This window comes from Peromyscus maniculatus, chromosome 23 (genome assembly GCF_049852395.1).
Source record: "Peromyscus maniculatus bairdii isolate BWxNUB_F1_BW_parent chromosome 23, HU_Pman_BW_mat_3.1, whole genome shotgun sequence".
In the NCBI taxonomy this organism is placed as follows: domain Eukaryota; kingdom Metazoa; phylum Chordata; class Mammalia; order Rodentia; family Cricetidae; genus Peromyscus; species Peromyscus maniculatus.
The window spans coordinates 6405715-6423261 of NC_134874.1; the positions used below are offsets into that span (position 1 = coordinate 6405715).

Here is a 17547-nt window from a genome sequence, read left to right on the forward strand (position 1 = left end):
GTTCTGGTGAGCAACAGGTGCAGCTAGAGCCACCTGCCCATGCACAGTGACTGGTAGTACCTGGTAGTGGCTGTCCAGAGTCCTGCTGGGAGGGTAGCGGGATCTTGGGTGTGGAGAAAACTAACTCAACTCACCCCTATATGGTTTTTATCCGGGTAAAAGGTGAGACGTCAGAAAAAGGAGGTGCTGGCATGGTAAGTTAGAGGTTACATGAGAGAGCACCAGACACAGAGGGCATTGGGCCAGCAGACACTGTTCACAAGCCACCATGTGGTTGATGAGAATACAACCCATCCCTCAGAAAGGCAGAAAGTGCTCTTAGGTGCTGATCCATGTCTCCAGTTCCTGCAATGGTTGGTTGTCAGCTTCACACACTGGGTAGGGAGAGCCTCAGCTGAAGGATTGCCTGCATCACATTGGCCTGTGGGCACATCTGCTGTGAAGGTATTTGCTGTTTTTCTTTCTTTCTTTCTTTCTTTCTTTCTTTCTTTCTTTCTTTCTTTCTTTCTTTCTTTCTTTCTTTCTTTCTTTCTTTCTCTCTTTTTTCTTTCTTTCTTTCTTTCTTTCTTTTCTCTCTCTCTCTCTCTCTCTCTCTCTCTCTCTCTCTCTCTCTCTCGTTCATTCTGTCTTTCTTTATCCCCTTATTTATTGATTGATTTTTAGTTTTTGGATTTTCAACAAAGGCTTTCTTTGTATGTTTATGGCTGTCCCGAAACTGACTCTATAGGTTCAGGTTGGCCTTGAACTCAGGTATTTGCCTGCCTCTGCCCCATGAGTGCTGATGTTAAAGGCACATACCAACACTACCATCTGGGTACATTCCCAGTTTTCAAATGCAGTTTCTGGGCCAATAACACGCAGCCTAAAATGTTAGCCTATAGATCTGTGTTCAATTCCTGGAACCTATGTAGAAGGAGAGAACTGACTCCATAAAATTGTCCTCAGATCTTCACTTGTGTGCATGAGTTCTCTCTCTCTCTCTCTCTCTCTCTCTCTCTCTCTCTCTCTCTCTCTCTCTCTCTCTCTCTCTGTGTGTGTGTGTGTGTCTCTCTCCCTCCCTCCCTCTCTCCCTCCCTCCCTCCTTCTCTCTTTATCTGATACACACACACACACACACACACTCACATTAATTAATTTGTCACTATCAGCATCCCTCAGGCCGAACCCCAGAGGCAATGTCAATATCTTCTTATGACATCAAAACATCCACAGAGTAGAGAATTGACTCTTTGCCTGTCACTGCACTTGAGCTGACTGAGGTGTTGAGCTAGCCCTTTCTCTTTGTCTCTGTGACAGCACTGATTCAGGCTCTGTCACCATCTACAGTAGGTCTGCAGGTCGGGACTGTGTGAGAGGGTGCACATATTCTACTTCTGTGCTACACACACAGGAGTCACAGGCCCTGTGTGCTGACTGGACACTGTCAGAACACAGCTACAGAACTATAAAGAGAAGTCACTGAGTCCTCCTCACTTGGCATGAATCTTCTGCTGGTCACTCTGCTCACAGGTAGGACCCTTGTCCCTTATTGGTTCCCCCCATCTCCCTTGTGTTCAATGCCCAACTCCACTGGTCACACCTGAAGTGTTGGTTTGGGGGTCCCATTGGGGTCTAATAGCTTCTGGGTTGGGGTTCCATGCTCACCCCTCACAACAGATGGCACCTTTACCCTCTAGGTCTGGACTCAGATAACTCCTTAGTAAAGTCCACTACATCCACCAACCCAAGCACAGAAAGCCCCTTCTGCCTCTGCCATATTTTCCTGGCACCCATTTCCTTTGCTCTAAGTTGCCCTGAATTTGATTTTTCTTATCCCTTTTAAAAATTATTGACTCTTATTTTATGTCTATGAGTCTTCTGCCTGCATTTGTGTCTGTGAACTGTGTGTGAGCAGTGTCTACAGAGGCCAGAGAAGGGGTCTGATCCTCCAGTATTGGGGGTCATAGGCAGTTGTGAGCCACCATGTGGGTGCTGGAACTCAGCCTGGATCCTACACAAGCTCAGCAAGTAGAGTCATCTCTGCAGCCCTTATGGTTTTTTTCATGATATTATTATGCAGCTGAGGATGTCCTCCAACTCACCATTCTAGTCCAGACTGGCCCCAACCTCCTTAGTCTTTGGATTACATTCATAGCTTGTATCTAAAATTCTATTTTTATTTTTACTTTTTTCTGGTTTTACAACACAGGATTTCTCTGTGTAGCCATGTCTGTCCTGGAATTCATCTATGGACCAGGCTGGCTGTGATCTCATATATCCACATGCCTCAGCCTCCAGAGTGCTGGGATTTCACACTGTGTGTTCCACTGTACCTGGATTCTCCTTTATTTTAATGGTGACCTAGTATCCCACTGCAGATTGAATCCTGGCTTATTTACCTACTCCTCAGTGGATAACAGTTTGGTGTGTCAAATGCTGATGTTACAATGATGATCTGACCATTATCCTTGTCTATGAGCTGTGCATGGCCATGCAACAGATTCCTTCTAATTCTTCCAGTGTAAAACAATCAGCATGCATTGGCTGCTTCTCTGGTTCAAGGTCTGAGCTAGAACTGTGATGAATCCCATTGCTAGCTAAGGCTAGGGTTTCACCTAGGCTTGAGTAGGGGTGGGGCAGATTTCAAACTCAAGAGATGGTTGGATTGTTGGGTTATGGAACTAACAGTTCAGTTTGTCCCTGGCTTCTGACTGGAGAGTGTTCTCAGCTCCTCAACACAGGGACCACAGGGCAGCTAACAGTGTGGTGTCTGTCTGTCCTGACAGTGAGAAATGAGCAGGAAAGCAAGGCAAAAGGCAATGTCTATAGTACTTAGTCCTGGGGAGACACCCCAGCCCAGTACAGTGGTTCATTTGTAATCCTACCACTCCAGAGGCTGTGGCCAGAAGATTACCACAGAGTCAGAGGCTGGAGTGGTAACTGGGCATCTCTCTGTCTCAAACAAGGAGACAGGTTCTACTTAGGCCTGGTAACCTGGGTTTGGTCTTCAATGCCTATATAGTGAAGAGAGAAAACCAACTCCATAAAGGTATGCTCGTACCTCCTCACGTGTAGCATGGCATTTATGAGTGGTCCCATGTGCCTACTTTCACCTGTGTTGGGGCAAGCATGAACACACACACACACACACACACACACACACACACACACACACTTCTATTCCCTGCTCTCCCAATGCAGCATCTGGTAGGAGTCAGGACGAAGCTAGCAGGCAGGCATCAGACCCCTGGTAAAGCCAAAGTGGTTTTGATGGAGTGTGCTGTGCTTTCTTGTAGCAGACACTAGTGCACACAGCATCAGCCCTCAGGCTGGGTAGCAATTGGGCAGTGTGATCAAGTCCACCATCCCCAGGAGCCATTCCTTGTTAGAGTACAACTATGGGTGCTACTGTGCCATTGGGGGCTCAGACACTCCAGTGGACAAGTAATCCATCTGGTGGGAGACAGGAGCATCGGAGTGGGAACAGGGCACAATCAGAGCATCTCATGAGACAAGTACAGGAGACATGGAAGTTCACCAACATCATATATTTTGTTTTGTTTCTTTATTATTTTTGTTTATATGTTTCCAGACAAGGAGTTTCTGTGTGGCTCCAGGTTTCCTGGAACTCTTTCAGGAGACCATGCTGACTTAAAACTCAGAGACCCATCTGCATCTGACTCCCAAATACTGAGATTAATGGTGGACACCACCACACCCCAAAGAAGTTGCTTTCCTTCAATATATGTTTAATAGAAATAAGATTCTCAAGCCTCATGACCCATTCTTCTGCTCATCATGTTTAAATCATTCTGCCATGTTTGAGAAAGACTGCAGGTGAGAATTGACCTCCTGCGGGTCCATAGTCCTTCCTCAGCTGTTCCATCCTCTCTCCAGGTGCTACCAGACTCATGACCATTGCTATAATCAGGTCAAGAAGCTGGGAAGCTACAAATTCCACATAGATGAGTTGGCATCCCATGTCACTTCAGTCACTCTCCACCATGTCTTTAGAGTCTGGGACTCTCAATAACAAGACACTCACCTGTAGCTAGCCTGACTGACCAACAAGTTTTGGGGATACCTGCTCTTTATATAACTGCTCTTTTTTGACTTACAGATGCTCCAATCACATCTTGCCTTTCACAAGGGCTCTGGGCATCCTAGGCCAAGCCTGCATTCGCTTTTGGCAACGGCTTTACCACCTGTGCAGTTGGAGCCCACATTAGTTTCCAAGTTAGATCTGAGCTTTCTTTACACATCAGGGCTGCATTGGGGGATGGCTTGACCATGTGCTTGGTCACCAGGTGTCTGAGATGGTCTGCACTTGGCTTTGCTGTGGAGAGGTCTTTTACTCCACCCCTTGGCTTTCCTTTAAAAGCCCTTTGGCAGAGACAGCCAGAGCCCAAGGGATTAGAATCTAGGCCCTCCCAATGCTACCCTGTGTTTTCGGTCTGTCTCTGTCTAGTTATATTTCTATCTAATATTTCCTGCTGCTCCTACTCAAGAGTACCCTGTGGAAAAGTCGGGGTGAGATGGCCCCCACACTGTGCCATCTCCCCAGCCACACAACAAATGATTTTCTTTTATTATAAATGTGTTCCAACTATTTGGGCACCCAATGCACTTTTGTGTCTTTGACTCTCAACCCTAAGTCTGCCCAAATGGCAGTTCCACTGGTTTCTTTTGGTTACAAATTGTAGGGAGCATGATCATGGGCTCTGATAAACTTTCTTTTTTATTTCTCTGCAAACAAGAACAACCCCTGTGAGGACTTCATCTCCGACTGTGACCACCAGGCTGCCATCTGCTTCTACAACACTCCATACACCAAGCATTACAAAAGCATTCACTATTAGAATTGTCACCTCAGTGACTGGCACACCTTCCCTGCCTGCCTACTTCTGTTCACTACACACTGCACCCTCTATAATGCAACTATAGAAAGAACTCTACTTTGGTGGTTGTATTCTCTGTCAACCAAACATTTCTAGATCCTCAGAAACATCATTCCATCTAGGCCTGGAAACTGAAGATTAATGGAAAAGACATTGACATTAGGGGAGCACCTTGAAGAGTGGGTGATGAACCTGGCCAATTCTTTTATCCCAGCACACGGTGGTGGAGAGGAAGAGGCAGAAGCAGAGTCAGGAAAATCTCTTGAGTTCAAGGCCAACGAGGTTTGAAAATTGAGGTCCAGGCCAACCAGGACTATTACACCAAGAAATCCTCTCTGGAAAAATAAAGAAAAAAGGAAGAGAAGGATCAGGAGGAGGAGAAGAGGTGGAGGAGAATGGGAGAGAAGAAGAAGGGTTGGGACAGATGAGGCAGGAAAGAGGACAGGAGGGGATAGGAGGGGTGGGAAGGGAAGGGAACTCAGAGGGGAAGAGGAGAAAGAAAGAAGAAGTGTCACAGTGGCACTAAAGAAACTTCTTATCCCCCAAAATACCGGACTCAAAGGGATTCTGCTGAGTGCTCACCACAGGATGTTGGATATAGGAAACCAAACTGGACTGACATTAAATGTCCTGAAGGCAGGATTACAGCCTGGTGACTTTCCAGTCTTCACTGTGCCTAAACACACACCACAGGATAGTTGTCCCTCTAAAGTTCACAGCAGCCTAACTTTTTAAATAAACAAAACAGAACACCTTGTCTTCTCTAACTTTCTCTATCACAGGATCCCATAGGTAAAATTAGGTTAATCTCTGGTTTTCTGGTCAACCAGATTTAGGAAAAAGATTTCTCATTGGTTAATAGCTATGTGGTTCTAATTCTCTCTTTTCCTTTAGTGAACAGCTGCCCATTCCTCTGTATTTGCACCACTAACCTCATTTCTACTCCTCCCCAAAAGTCAGGCCTCACCCCTGTCAAGGTCAGTTCTGGTGAGCAATAGGTGCAGCTAGAGCCACCTGGGCAGGCGCAGTGACCTGTAGTAGCTGGTAGTGACTGTCCAGTGTCCTGCTGGAAGGATCAGAGATCTTGAGCATGGAGACAAGCAACTCAAATCATCACCTAGTGGTTGTTATCCAGGTAAGAGTTCAGAAGTGGGGAGAAGGAGGTGCTAGGGTGCTAAGTTAGAGGCTACATGACAGATGGCCATTCACAGAGGGAGAAAGCATTGAGCCAGGAGACACTGTTCTCCAGCCACCATGTAGTTGCTGAGAATAGAACCCATTCTTCAGGCAGAGCAGAAAGTGCTCTTAGGTCTGAGCCATCTCTCCAGCCCCTGCAGTGGTTGATTGTCAGCTTCACACACTGGGTAGGGAAAGCCTCAGCTGAAGGATGGCCTGCACAATATTGGCCTGTGGGCACATGTTGAGCATTTACATTTTTTCTTTCTTTTTCATTTTTTAGGTGTTGGTTTCTTTTTTTTAGATTAAGAAATTTTTTTCATTCATTTTACACACCACAGATCGCCCTCTTCCCTCCTCCTACCCCTGATCGTTTACCCCAACCCACCCCACACAAAAAGGCAAGGCCTCCCGTGGGAAGGCTCATCCAGTAGAGGAAAGTCCAATCCCTTCCATGCCGCCTCAAGGCTGTACTGGGTTTCCCATCATAGGTAGTGGGCTCCAAAAAGCCTGCTCAAGCACCAGGGGCCCCACCAAGAATATCAAGCTACACAATTGTCTTAATCATGCAGAAGGCCTAGTCCAGTCCCATGCAGGCTCCACAGCTATTGATCCAACTTTCATGAGTTCCCACTAGTTTGGTTTGGTCATTTCTGCAGGATCTGCTTCATAATCCTAATGCATTTGCTCATATAATCCCTCCTCTCTCTCTCCTACTGACTCCTGGAGCTCTGCCTGATGTCCAGCTGTGGATCTCTGCATCTGCCTCCATCAGTCAATGGAGAAAATTTCTGTGATGACAGTCACGGTATTCACCGATCTGATCACTGAAACAAGCCAGTTAAGTTCAGGCACCCTGTCCACTGTTTCTAGTAGTCCAAGCTGATATGAATCCTTGGGAATTCTGGGGAACTTCTTTAGTTTTTTGGGCTAGGGTTTCTTAGTGTATCTCTGGATGTCCTGGAACTCACTTTGTAGACCTGGCTGGCCTCAAACTCAGGTATTCACCTGCCTCTGCTTTTGTTTTCTGACATTAGAGGTGTGCATCACCACCACCTGCTACATTCCTGGTTCTTAAATGGAGTTTGAAGGCTGGTAAGATGCAGCCTATGATGCAAGCCTGTAGACCTGAGTTTGATTCCTTAAAGGTAGAAGGAGAGACCTGACTCCTCAGAGTTGTCCTCTGCCCTCCACATGTGATCACAAGGGCTATCTCTCTGTCTCTATCTCTGTCTCTGTCTGTCTGTCTGTCTCTCTTTGTCTGTCCTTCTGTCTCTCTCACTCTCTCTAACCTACCCAACTATCCACACACAAAAACATGCATACATTAACTAGTTAATTAATTAAAGGTTAAATTTGTGACTGGATCTACCTCAAACGTTGTCTCAGGTTCTTGGGGACACACTTTGCACTGCATTTATACAGTTAACAGGGAGAATTGTAGGGGACAGCTACTCCTTCTTGGAACCACACATCACTATGAGCATCCCTCAGACCCAATTCCAGGAGCAATGTCTATAACTTCTAGGACCTCAAAGCATTCATGTGGGAGGGACCTGGCACTTTGCCAGTCACTGACTTGAGCTGGTTGGGGTGTTGATCTAGCCCTTTCTCTGTGCCTCTCTGACAGCACTGATTCAGGCTCTGTCACTATCTACAGCAGCTCTGCCGGTCGGGACTGTGTGTGAGGGTGCACACATTCTACTTCTGGGCTACACACACAGTAGTCACAGGCCCCGTGTGCTGACTGGACACTGTCAGAGCGCAGCTACAGGACTATAAAGAGAAGTCACTGAGACCTTCCCTCACTCAGGATGAAACTCCTTCTGCTGGTCACTCTGCTCACAGGTAGGACTCTTGTCCTTTCTGAATTCCCCACATCTCCCTTGTCTTAAATGCACAGCACATCTGGTACACCTGAATTTCTGGTTTGGGATTCCTGTTGGGGTCTAATAGCCTGTGGGTTGGGGTTCCATGTCCACCCCATGCCCATGACAGTTGGCACCTTTACTCTCTATGTCTGAACTGAGATTATCCCTTAGAAATGTCCACTACACTCACCGACCAGGCAGAGAAAGCCCCTTCTGCCTCTGCCATATTGCACTGGCACTGATTTCCTTGGCCCTCAGGTGCCCTGGATATTTGAATGTTCTTGTCTTTTAAAAATATTTATTTTTATTTTATGTGTATGAGTGTTTTGCCAGCATGTGTGTCTGTGAACTATGGTGAGAAGTGCCTTCAGAGGCCAGAAGATGGGTTTAAATGTCCAGAACTGGGGTCATAGACAGTTGTGAGCTGCCATATGGATGCTGGAACTGAGCCTGGGTTCCTTCCAAGTTCAGCAAGTGCTCCTGACTGCAGAGCCATCTCTCCAGCTCTTATTTTTTTATGACATTATCATGTGGCTCAGGATGTCCTCAACCTCAACACTATAGCCCAGACTTGCCTCAACCACCCAAGTGTTAAGATTACAAACATGGGTAACTTGCTTCTACAATTCAGTTTTCACACTATTTTATGGAGACAGGGTTTCTCTGTGTAGCCATGGCTGTCCTGGTACTCACTCTATAGACAAGACTGGTGTAGAGCTGAGATGTCCACCTGCCTCTGTGTCCAGAGTGTTGGGATTAAAGTCCTGCAACACTATTCCCTGGCAACCTTGAACTTCTGATCGTCTAGCATCTCCCTACAGAATGCTGGGATTATGTAGTATATGTGTTCCACTGTACCTGGCTTCTCCTTCATTTTAATGCTGACCAAGTATCTCACTGCAGACTGAATCGTGGTTTATTTTCCTACTCCTCAGCTGATGAACAGTTTGTCAAATGCTGACATTACAAGGATGATCTGACCATTATCCTTGTCTATGAGCTGTGCATGGCCACACAATAGATTACTTCTAATTCTTCCAGTATAAAAAAATAAGCATGTATTGGTTGCTTCTCTGGCTCAAGGTCTGAGCTAGAACTGTGATGAATCCCACTGGTGGCTACTGCTAGGGTTTCATCTAGGCTTGAGTAGGGGTGGGGCAGCTTTCAAACTCAAGAGATGGTTGGATTGTTGGGTTATTGAACTAAGAGGTCAGTTTGTCACTGGCTGCTACTGGAGAGTGTTCTCAGCTGCTCAACACAGAGACCCACAGGGCAGCTCACAGTGTGGTGTCTCTCTGTCCTGACAGTTAGAAATGAGCAGGCAAGCAAAGCAAAGGGCAATGTCTATGAACTCAGTCCTGGGGAGTCAGCCCAGCCAGGTACAGTGGTGTTCATTTGTAATGCTACCACTGAGGCCAGAGGTTTGCTTCAAAGTCAGAAGCTAGACTGGGTTACAGGGCAACTCCCTGTCTCAAATTGATAGACACCTTCCTGCTCAGGCCTGGCTGCTCTCTGATATCCTCATGTGTACCATGACATTTATGAGTGCTCCCAAGGGCTTCCTTTCAACCTGTGTTTGGGCTAACACACACACACACACACACACACACACACACACCCTTTTATTCACTGCTCTCCTGAGGCAGCAGCTGGTAGGAGTCAAGGAGGAAGTGTCAGGAGTGATGGTCATGATCTATTGTGGGCCATGATGCAATTACAGTTGTAGTAATTGATAGTTCAGATGTCACCAAATGAGAGCACTGATTCTCAGATGAAGTACCCTGTCAGGCAAGGCTTGTAGGTCACCAACTCTGAAAATGTTGCTTTCATCTGTAATTTCACTTGTGCAAGAACAGCTATAACATCTCCCCATTTGCCATGCATTTTCATGTAATGTGCACCTGTAATCTCGTGATTCCATCTCAGTCTTATGGGCACACATATATCCATGTCTTTCATTTCCTCTAGCATCCTGATCTGAACCCTGAAGAGGACTTTGAGGCTGGACCTCAAAGGCTCTCTATAAGGAAGCTAGCAGGCAGGTATCAGACCCCTGGTAAAGCCAAGAGGTATTCATGGAGTGTGCTGTGCATTCTTATAGCTGGATCTACTACATTCAGAATCAGCCCTCAGGCTGGGTGGCAGTTTGGCAATGTGTTCGAGTGCAAAATCCCTTTAATTTTCCCCATGTCGGAGTATAACTACTATGGCTGCTACTGTGGCTTTGCCATCTGGAACAACTGGGTGGAAGACTTAGACAGGTGAGTGATTCATCTGGGGGGAGACTGGAGCATCTGAGTTGGTGGGGACAGGACACAAGCAGAATATCTCATAAGGCAAGAATAGGAGACATGCATATTCACCGTAATCATGTATTTTGTTTTGTTTATTTATTATTTATTTATTTATTGTTTGTTTTCCAGACAAGAGTTCTCTGTGTAGCTCTAGTTGTCCTAGAACTTTCTGTGGAGATCATGCTGGCCTTGAACCAGAGATCTTCTAGCCTCTGCCTTCTGAGTGCTGAGATTTAAGGTGGGCATCACCACACCCAGCATGTATTTTCACCTCTTTTCATGTAAAGAAATTAGTCCAAGAGAACCCTGTATCTAGTTGTCCCTGAACAGAATGTGTGAGATGTAAATAGTGTGCAATGCTGGACTCAGACACCAGACTAGGGCATAGGCAACCATCACAGCCACCATCAAAACATCAGCTTTCTCTTTAAAATGTCATCGAAACTTTGGAATATATAATTTCACTATGTTCTTGCACCTTTGTTTAAAAAAAAACACTTTTTGATGCAGGGTCTCACTTATGTGTCCCTGGCTGATCTCAAACTTAGAGAATCGTCTGCCTCTGTCTCCCAAGTACTGAGAATAAAGGCTGGTACTGACCACACTCCACAGAAATGGCTTTCAATAAATATGTGCTAAACAGAAGTCACAGATTTTCAAGCCTGAGGAAGATTACTTCTGGAATATCATGTTTAAGTCATTCTGACATGTTTGAGAAAGACTGCAGGTGAGAACTGACCTCCTGTGGGTCCATAGTCCTCCCTCAGCTGTTCCTTCCTCTCTCCAGGTGCTGTCAGATTCGTGACCACTGCCATGCTCAGGTCAAGAAGCTGGAAAACTGCAAATTCCTCTTAGACAACCCCTATATCACCTCCTATACGTACTCATGTTCTGGGAATGAGGTCACCTGCAGTGGTAGGTTTACCCTCCAGGACCTCAGGACTCTGCGTGGTCCTGTATCAATTGCCTTATGGAGAGCCTGCTCCAAGGCCACCTCCAGGGAATTGCAAGAAAGTCCACAAATGTGGTGAGGGCTTATGAAAAGTTCTTATGTATCTGTGGACTAGACTTAGTCTATCTGAGTGGTAAATAGTAAGGAAACACAAACGCTTTCTGATGATAACTTTCTCTTTTATTTCAACTTAAAAAATCCTCTCTCCTAAATGCTCTCTCTGAAAATCTCTGTCTCCACACAGTTACATCACTTTACATACAGCTACATTTTCCACACACACTTACACAACTCCCTTTTCTCTCTGATAATCTCTCTTGCTTTCTCTCCTGCCTAGCTATTTATGTTCTCTCCTCAGCTCCTACACACACACACACACACACACACACACACACACACACACACACACACACACACTGACACACACACACACACACTGACACACTAACACACACACACCCTCACTCACAGCTGCTCTTCCCACAGTTCCTTCACACAGCTTTTCCTCCATGGCAACAGCTCCTTCCCCCAGCTCTACACAGTCGTCTCTCTCCACACCACAGCTGCTGACTCACAGCCAAGCTCTGGACAATTATAAGTTACATTTTCAGGGCCCTACCCATTCTCACAACACAAGATAAGTCACATAGTTTCTCTTAGGATAGTAACATCACACTGACCCACTCACATAGCTCTAAGTTAGTAAACAGACAGTAAACAATTGGCTGAACCTTGAGCTGTCAGGGTTTGTGCAGAAAGAGAACTACTGCAAGGAGCTATGTATCAATGTAAACAGACTGGCCATGATTTAGCAATGACAACACCTGGCAATTAGTCTTTAAGCATTTTCTGCAGGGGCAGTTTAGTCTGTTTTAAATTTTTTTTCTGAAGTTCAAAATTGGCTGTGTAAAAGGCTGTCTTTATGATTGAGAATTCTATGTCAGTCTGAGTAATGTAAAATATTCTAGTACTGTTTCTACATATCAAATTTATACAGCTTAAACAGGTATCATCTTTCAAAATATCCACTGTTATAAATGTGCCCAAAGATGCAATATATTCTTGAGATAAACACACAAGCAGTGGGAAAATGCCCCTAGCAGTTCTTAGGGAAGAAATGTAGTGGCACATGAGAAAAATTACAGACAGAAAAACAACTGGTTTCTACATCCAGTGACCCCATGGCCTCCCAGGTGGGGCTCCCCATCAGGTAGGTCTGGAGGGTCCATCTGTTAAACATTAGTTGTCACTGATGTGCATTCCCACAGCCCCCACAGCCCTGTGTGGTGATATATTGTGCATCAAATAAGGCTTGCCTGAGGATCAGAGGACAGAGCCAGCCACCAGATTAAACATGGAGGTCCAGCAGTGGTGGCACACACCTTTAATCCTAGCACTCAGGAGGCAGAGATTTGTCTGGATCTCTGTGAGCTCAAAGCCACCTTGACTACATGAGATTGACTCAGTCTGGGAGAGAATCAGAGCCAGGCAGTGATGGCACACGCCTTCACCGTAGCACTTGAGATCTCATGCCTTTGCAACCAGTATTTGGGAAGCACACACACCATTAATCCCAGCACTAGGGAGGAAGTGGAATGGCTGCATAGAGAAAGGTATAGAAGGCACGAGGAGACAGGTACCAGGGCCTTTTTGATTGAGGAAGCTTTTCAACTGAGGACTCAGAGACTTTCAGTCGGGATTCATGGAGATAGGATCTCACCTTCTATTCAGTCTGAGGATTCAGCAGTGGTGAGAAGTCTCTCTAGTGGCTTGTTCCTTTGTCTCTCTGATCTTTCAGCACTTACCCCAATATCTGGCTCTGGGATTTTTTTATGAGACCATTTAAAATTCATGCAACATCTGGTGCCCAACATGGGGCTTGAACTTAAGACTCTGAGATTAAGAGTCTCATGCTCTACCAACTGACCATTTAAACTCTGTGTAACACCCTGGCATTTTATAAGGGGCACGAAAGTCAAAAGGACAGTCACCATTTAGTGGTCATTTCCTTGGTCTCATGTGACCTCACAACAGCCTTATCAGCTAGATAATAAATAATAGATGAGGTCACTGATGAGGAAGATGAGGAAGGCAGGGCCACTTGCCCAAGGTCACCCAGTTTAGAAGTGATAACATTAGGTTCTGGAACACAGATCTACATCATTCCAAAGTATCTTTTTAAAAAAAATTTCAAGATTTTATATATTTATGGGGGAGGCATGCCTGTGCCACAACACAGGTGCAGAAGTCTGAGGACAATGTGTCTGTTCTCTCCTTCAACCATGTGAGTCCTGGGGATGGAACTCGGGTTCAGACTTGGCAGCAAGTGTCTTTATTCCCTGAGCCATTTTGCCTGTTCAAAGCCTCTCCTGTTAGCTGCTGTGTTATACTGATTCCAAATTGACCCAACAATGGAGAGCTGCATCATTATATAAGTCAGATACTGGACTAAACACCTATGCAGAGCAAGAATTATCATTCCCATTTTACAGGTGAAGATTCAGAGGCTATAAATATAGTTCAGTGACTAGAATGCTTGCCTAGCATGCACAGAGGCCTGGGTTCTACCTCCAGAATACATGAATAGAGTGTCATGGTGCACACCTGTAATCCCAACACTTGAGAGGTTTAGTCAGGAGGATTGTCTTAAATCATGTAATTTCAGAAGTGCTAGTTAATATTTGCTGTCTTCTGAGTTTTAGGATTAAATATCCATGTTTATTTCTTTTTATGTACAGGAATGAGTTTGCACCCTGTGTCTTCTTCAGTCACTCTCCACCCTGTCTTTAGAGGCTGGGTTTCTCACTAAACAGGACACTCACCTTTACCTAGCCTGACTGACCAACAAGTTGTGGGGACCAGTATTCCCCACTTCCCAGTAGAGTTACAGATGCTCCAAGCACACCTTGCTTTTTACATGGGCTCTGTGCATTCTAGTTCAGTCCCTCAGGCTTTTTGACAACCACTTTACCAACCACACTGTCATTTTAGCCCACAACAAATGATTTTTTTTTTTACTGTAAGTGTGTTCCAGCAATTTGGACAACCCAATGTCCTTTTGTGTGCTTTGTCTCTCAACCCAAAGCCTGCACCCTTGGGAGGGCCACTGGTTTCTTTTGGCTACAAATCATAGGGAGCAGGATCATGGGCTCCACTCAGCTTCCTTTCCTGTTTCTCTCCAGGCAGAAACAACACCTGTGAGGACATGATCTGCAACTGTGACCGCCAGGCTGCTACCTGCTTCTCCCAAGCTCCATACAACAAGGGGCACAAAGGTGTTTACTGTTAGACTTGTCACCTCAGTGACTGCCTACACCATCCCTGCCTGCCTGGTTGTGGTCACTACACACTGTGCCCTCTAATAAAGCACATCTAGAAAGAACCCAGCTTTGGTGATTGTATTCTCTGTCTATGGAACATAACTAGATCCTCAGAGAACATCATTCACTCAGCCCTGGAAGCTGCAGATCAATAGGAAAGATGTTTCCAGGAAGCAAGCACCTTGAAGAGTGGGTGATGAGCAGTTTTCATCCCAGTTTCTGGAGTGCAGGGGCAGGCAGATCTCTTGAGTTCAAGACACATCTGGTCTAAAAAGTAAGTTCTAGGACATCCAGGGCTGTTACACAAAGAAACTCTGTCTTAAAAAAACAATCAAACAAACAGATAAATAAATAAATAAATAAATAAATAAATAAATAAATAAATAAATAAATAATTAGAAGCCTGCCTGAGATACATAATTGGTAGTGGGTACAGAAAGGGGAAGAGAATGGAGAGATGAGGAAGGTAAAGGAGAAAAAGGAGGGGGAAGGGTGAGGAGGAAGACAGAGAGGAGGAAGGGAGAGAAGAGAGAAAGATGCAGTGTCATATGGGCACTAAAGGAACATCTTGTCTCCAGAAATACTAAACTTGCTGGGTGGTATCCATACAGGCCTTTAATGGTGGCACTGGAGATGCAGAGATAGGTGGATCTCTGCAAGTTTGAGGCCACCCAGGTCTATAGAGCTAGTTCCAGGACATGCCCCAAAGCTACAGAGAAACCTTGACTCAAAAAAAATCCTCCCCTCAAAAAACACTGGACTCAAAGTGCTTCTGCTGTGTGCTCCTCATAAGGAACTGGATATAGGAGCTGGAGAGATGGATCAGAGGTTAAGAGCACCATGTTCTTCCAGAGGTCCTGAGTTCAGTCCCCAGCAACTACATGATGGCTCACAACCATCTATAAGAGATCTGGTTCTGTCTTCTGGTCTGCAGCCATACATCCAGAACACATAATAAACAAACAAGCAAACAAACAAATAAAAGAAAATCTTTTAAAAAAGAAGTTGGGAATCTTGCATGATACCACTACACCAGCGGCACTGTTTATGTTTCTTATTCTCACGTGTTTGAGAAAGACTGCAGGTGAGAACTGACCTCCTGCGGGTCCATACTCCTCCCTCAGCTGTTCCTTCCTCTCTCCAGGTGCTGCCGGACTTGTGACCACTGGTATGCTCAGGTCTATAACCTGGAAATTCCAAATTCTTTATAGATAACCCCTCTATCAGCTCCTACTCATGCCTGTGTTCTGGGAAGGAGATCGCCTGCAGTGGTAGGTTTACCCTTCGGGACCTCTGGGTTTTGCCCTCGGCAGCTTTGGAACAGACAGGGAAGTAACAAGGACAGTCACTATTTAACAGTCATTTTCTTGGTCTCATATGACCTCACAACAGCTTTATCAGGTAGACACTAAAATATAGATGAGGTCACTGATGAGGAAGATGAGGAAGGCAGGGCCACTTGCCCAAGGTCACCCAGCTTAGAAGTGATGACATTTGGTGTGGGGAGAAAAGGAGTCAGCCGGGCTGGTAGGGCCACAGCTGCCTTGGAAGTGTTTTCAGTCCCTTCAGAAGTGAGTGTTGGGACCCCTCTCCCTTTCCCTTTCTTTCTCTGTCTGCCCACACTCCCTCTCCAGCTTCTACCCCTCCACCTCAATGTCCTTGGCAGGAACTCTGCACTCTGGCTTGCCATATTCAGATCCTCCCTCCATCCCTGACCCTTCACACATCTGCTCCTGCTCCTTCCCTGCTATGTAGGTGCCCACCAGAGGCTTATCCTGTTAATCTGGGACCAAATGATGTAATCAGCCATGGGTGCTTATCCCCCTGACTGAACTTCTGCTCATATGCCACGCAGTCAATGAGTCTGGTCCAGACTCCCCCTATTTTGACCAAGTCCTTAGACAGTGGGCTTTGCAATTACAAACCCACCATGGCTGATACCACCCTCTTAATGCTATTTTAGAACCTGCTGCTTTTCTCAATTGGCGATGTGCATATGATGACCAGGCGGAAGGCCCAGGCCCGTCTCAACTTATAGTATGGGCTTAACATCACTCTAGACATGCTCACTGGGAGAGGCCAATATATTTATCCTGTCTCATAATATACCATTGGCCAGTATGTCTACTTTCAGCAGGTCTCTGATTTGGTCTTTAAGGCTGTTAAGGCATGTGCCCCTTGTGACTTCCATAATTTTATCCAGCAACCCAAGGAGTCTTTCACTGACTTCCTCACTCGAGTAACTGAGGCAGTTGAATGAAGGGTAGATCTTGGCCCTACTTGGGAGATGCTGATCAAGCTATTGACATGGGGGGGCTTAATATCTCAACATGTAATGTAGTAACTGCAGTATGCAATGAGGAAATTCATAAATGGGTCTTGGTCACTAGAGCTCAGAGCTGGCCACGTCGTTGCCCTGACCATCTCTCTTCACACCCTCTTATCTGACCGACCACCATCCTCAGATCCCCAGGCTCCTACCACTCCAACAGACCACATTTGTTGGGGCTGTGGTAAACTTGGCCATTTGGGGCGCTGTATTGGATAACTGTTTTGTCTATGACCTTGAAGCACCACCCCAGAGATGCAGCAGGTAACTGCTCTATCTGTCTATGACCTTGAAGTACATGCCCCTGAGGCATGGCCTCTCAGCCACACTTAAGACCTGAGATGCACATAGGCACTTTCCCTCATGGGTTTGGATGAGGGACTGACTCAGGCACCTGGAAGAGTGTTCTGGAACCTTCGACAATTCTGTTCTGTATAGTGAGTTTTTCTCCCCTAATAAATTCCTTGCCCTTTAAGCAGACTCCATGGATTTCTCACTATACAGCATGACTGTCCTAATTCATGATAAAGTCATGCTGTCCCAAGTATAACAAGGGCTTCCATTGGGCCAAGGATGCTGCTCACAGCCTTCAAACAATGTAACTCCTTTAAACTCCCAGGGGAGCGGTCCTCAGCCAGTAAGAGGGAATGGTCCTACCCTAAAGTATGCTGGACTCTGCCTGTTTTCCCACACTCAGCCATGATGACTGTATACCCTGATGGCTCACT

General features: G+C 45.8%; 1 protein-coding gene across 1 annotated transcript; it reads left to right on the top strand.

The window, feature by feature from the left end:
- The first annotated feature begins 547 nt into the window (after positions 1-547).
- On the top strand, positions 548-14552 carry LOC102924429 (phospholipase A2-like). The gene is made up of 4 exons (XM_006998156.2): positions 548-7901; positions 10026-10185; positions 11006-11133; positions 14353-14552. Exons 1-4 carry the CDS (start codon positions 7868-7870, stop codon positions 14457-14459), a joined length of 429 nt encoding a protein of 142 aa, XP_006998218.2. The 5' UTR covers positions 548-7867; the 3' UTR covers positions 14460-14552.
- Positions 14553-17547: the final 2995 nt, after the last annotated feature.

Bases quoted from the DNA above. Each gene is read 5' to 3' on its own strand.
- LOC102924429 (XM_006998156.2), top strand. From the start codon at position 7,868: ATGAAACTCCTTCTGCTGGTCACTCTGCTCACAG. The intron at 7,902-10,025 runs GTAGGACTCTTG...GCATTCTTATAG, and splicing joins GCTGGTCACTCTGCTCACAG to CTGGATCTACTACATTCAGA. The intron at 10,186-11,005 runs GTGAGTGATTCA...TCCTCTCTCCAG, and splicing joins TGGGTGGAAGACTTAGACAG to GTGCTGTCAGATTCGTGACC.